Raw genomic sequence first — 716 nt, 5'->3', positions numbered from 1 at the left:
TACTCACTACTACGAAAACAGGAGTCCTATCTAGCCGTGCCCCGCTCCAACAGGGCACTCGAGCTAGAGTGCGTAAAGCTCATCCAAAGCTGCCTAGATTAGTCACCTCAAATACTTATAAAGTTTTTTTCCCGGAGACCTCGCGAATTCCTTGTGAGCTCGGTCATCCCGGGAAGCATATCACGTGAACGATAATAAACACAATTTTTTTTCTCTTTGAGAGGAGGGTGCGCGACAACACATCACCGTGCAAACTGAATTATAAAACGTGGCTCTCGATCCTACAAAACCCATTGCAAAAAAAAGTAAACAAAAAAAAATTGTGAATGACGGTGTTGAAACGAATCCGAAACGCAGAAACGCTACACGAAAGCTTGATCTCAAAATAAAATAGATAAAAATCTTATATCTTTCACACTAGGTCATCGTCATTATCTCCGACGACCTTGCACACTTCACACAGTAGTCTCGAAGTCCATGTCGGTATAGTCAAGAGCATAGGCACTTAAGCTTTTGTCTTTCGGCGGTAGAATCGACTCCTGAGTGGAAACCCTCCTAGCTTCCTGCTGCCGCTTCTTGGCCAGCTGGCGACGGTGGCGGCGAATAGCAGAGGCGGTGATGAGCAGGAGAGTCAGCAGGGTGAATGCCGTTATGGTGAGGTACAGCCAAGGAACCCGCTCGAGCAGGCAGTTGGCCACAGTCTCGTCGCTTCCTGT

General features: G+C 47.3%; 1 protein-coding gene across 1 annotated transcript in view; it reads right to left on the bottom strand.

Annotated features, from left to right (window-relative positions):
- Positions 1-6: 6 nt before the first annotated feature.
- Positions 7-716, bottom strand: part of LOC119592914 — a 118,074-nt gene continuing 117,364 nt past the window's right edge. Inside the window, exon 11 of the mRNA XM_037941805.1 lies at positions 7-712. Coding sequence (XP_037797733.1) covers positions 456-712 — 257 coding nt within the window. The 3' untranslated portion in view covers positions 7-455. The remainder of the gene's footprint in view (positions 713-716) is intronic.

Source organism: Penaeus monodon, chromosome 31 (genome assembly GCF_015228065.2).
Source record: "Penaeus monodon isolate SGIC_2016 chromosome 31, NSTDA_Pmon_1, whole genome shotgun sequence".
Taxonomy (NCBI): Eukaryota; Metazoa; Arthropoda; class Malacostraca; order Decapoda; family Penaeidae; genus Penaeus; species Penaeus monodon.
The sequence above is the reverse complement of the archived record's forward strand: the minus strand, read 5'-3'. Positions and strand labels throughout refer to the sequence as shown.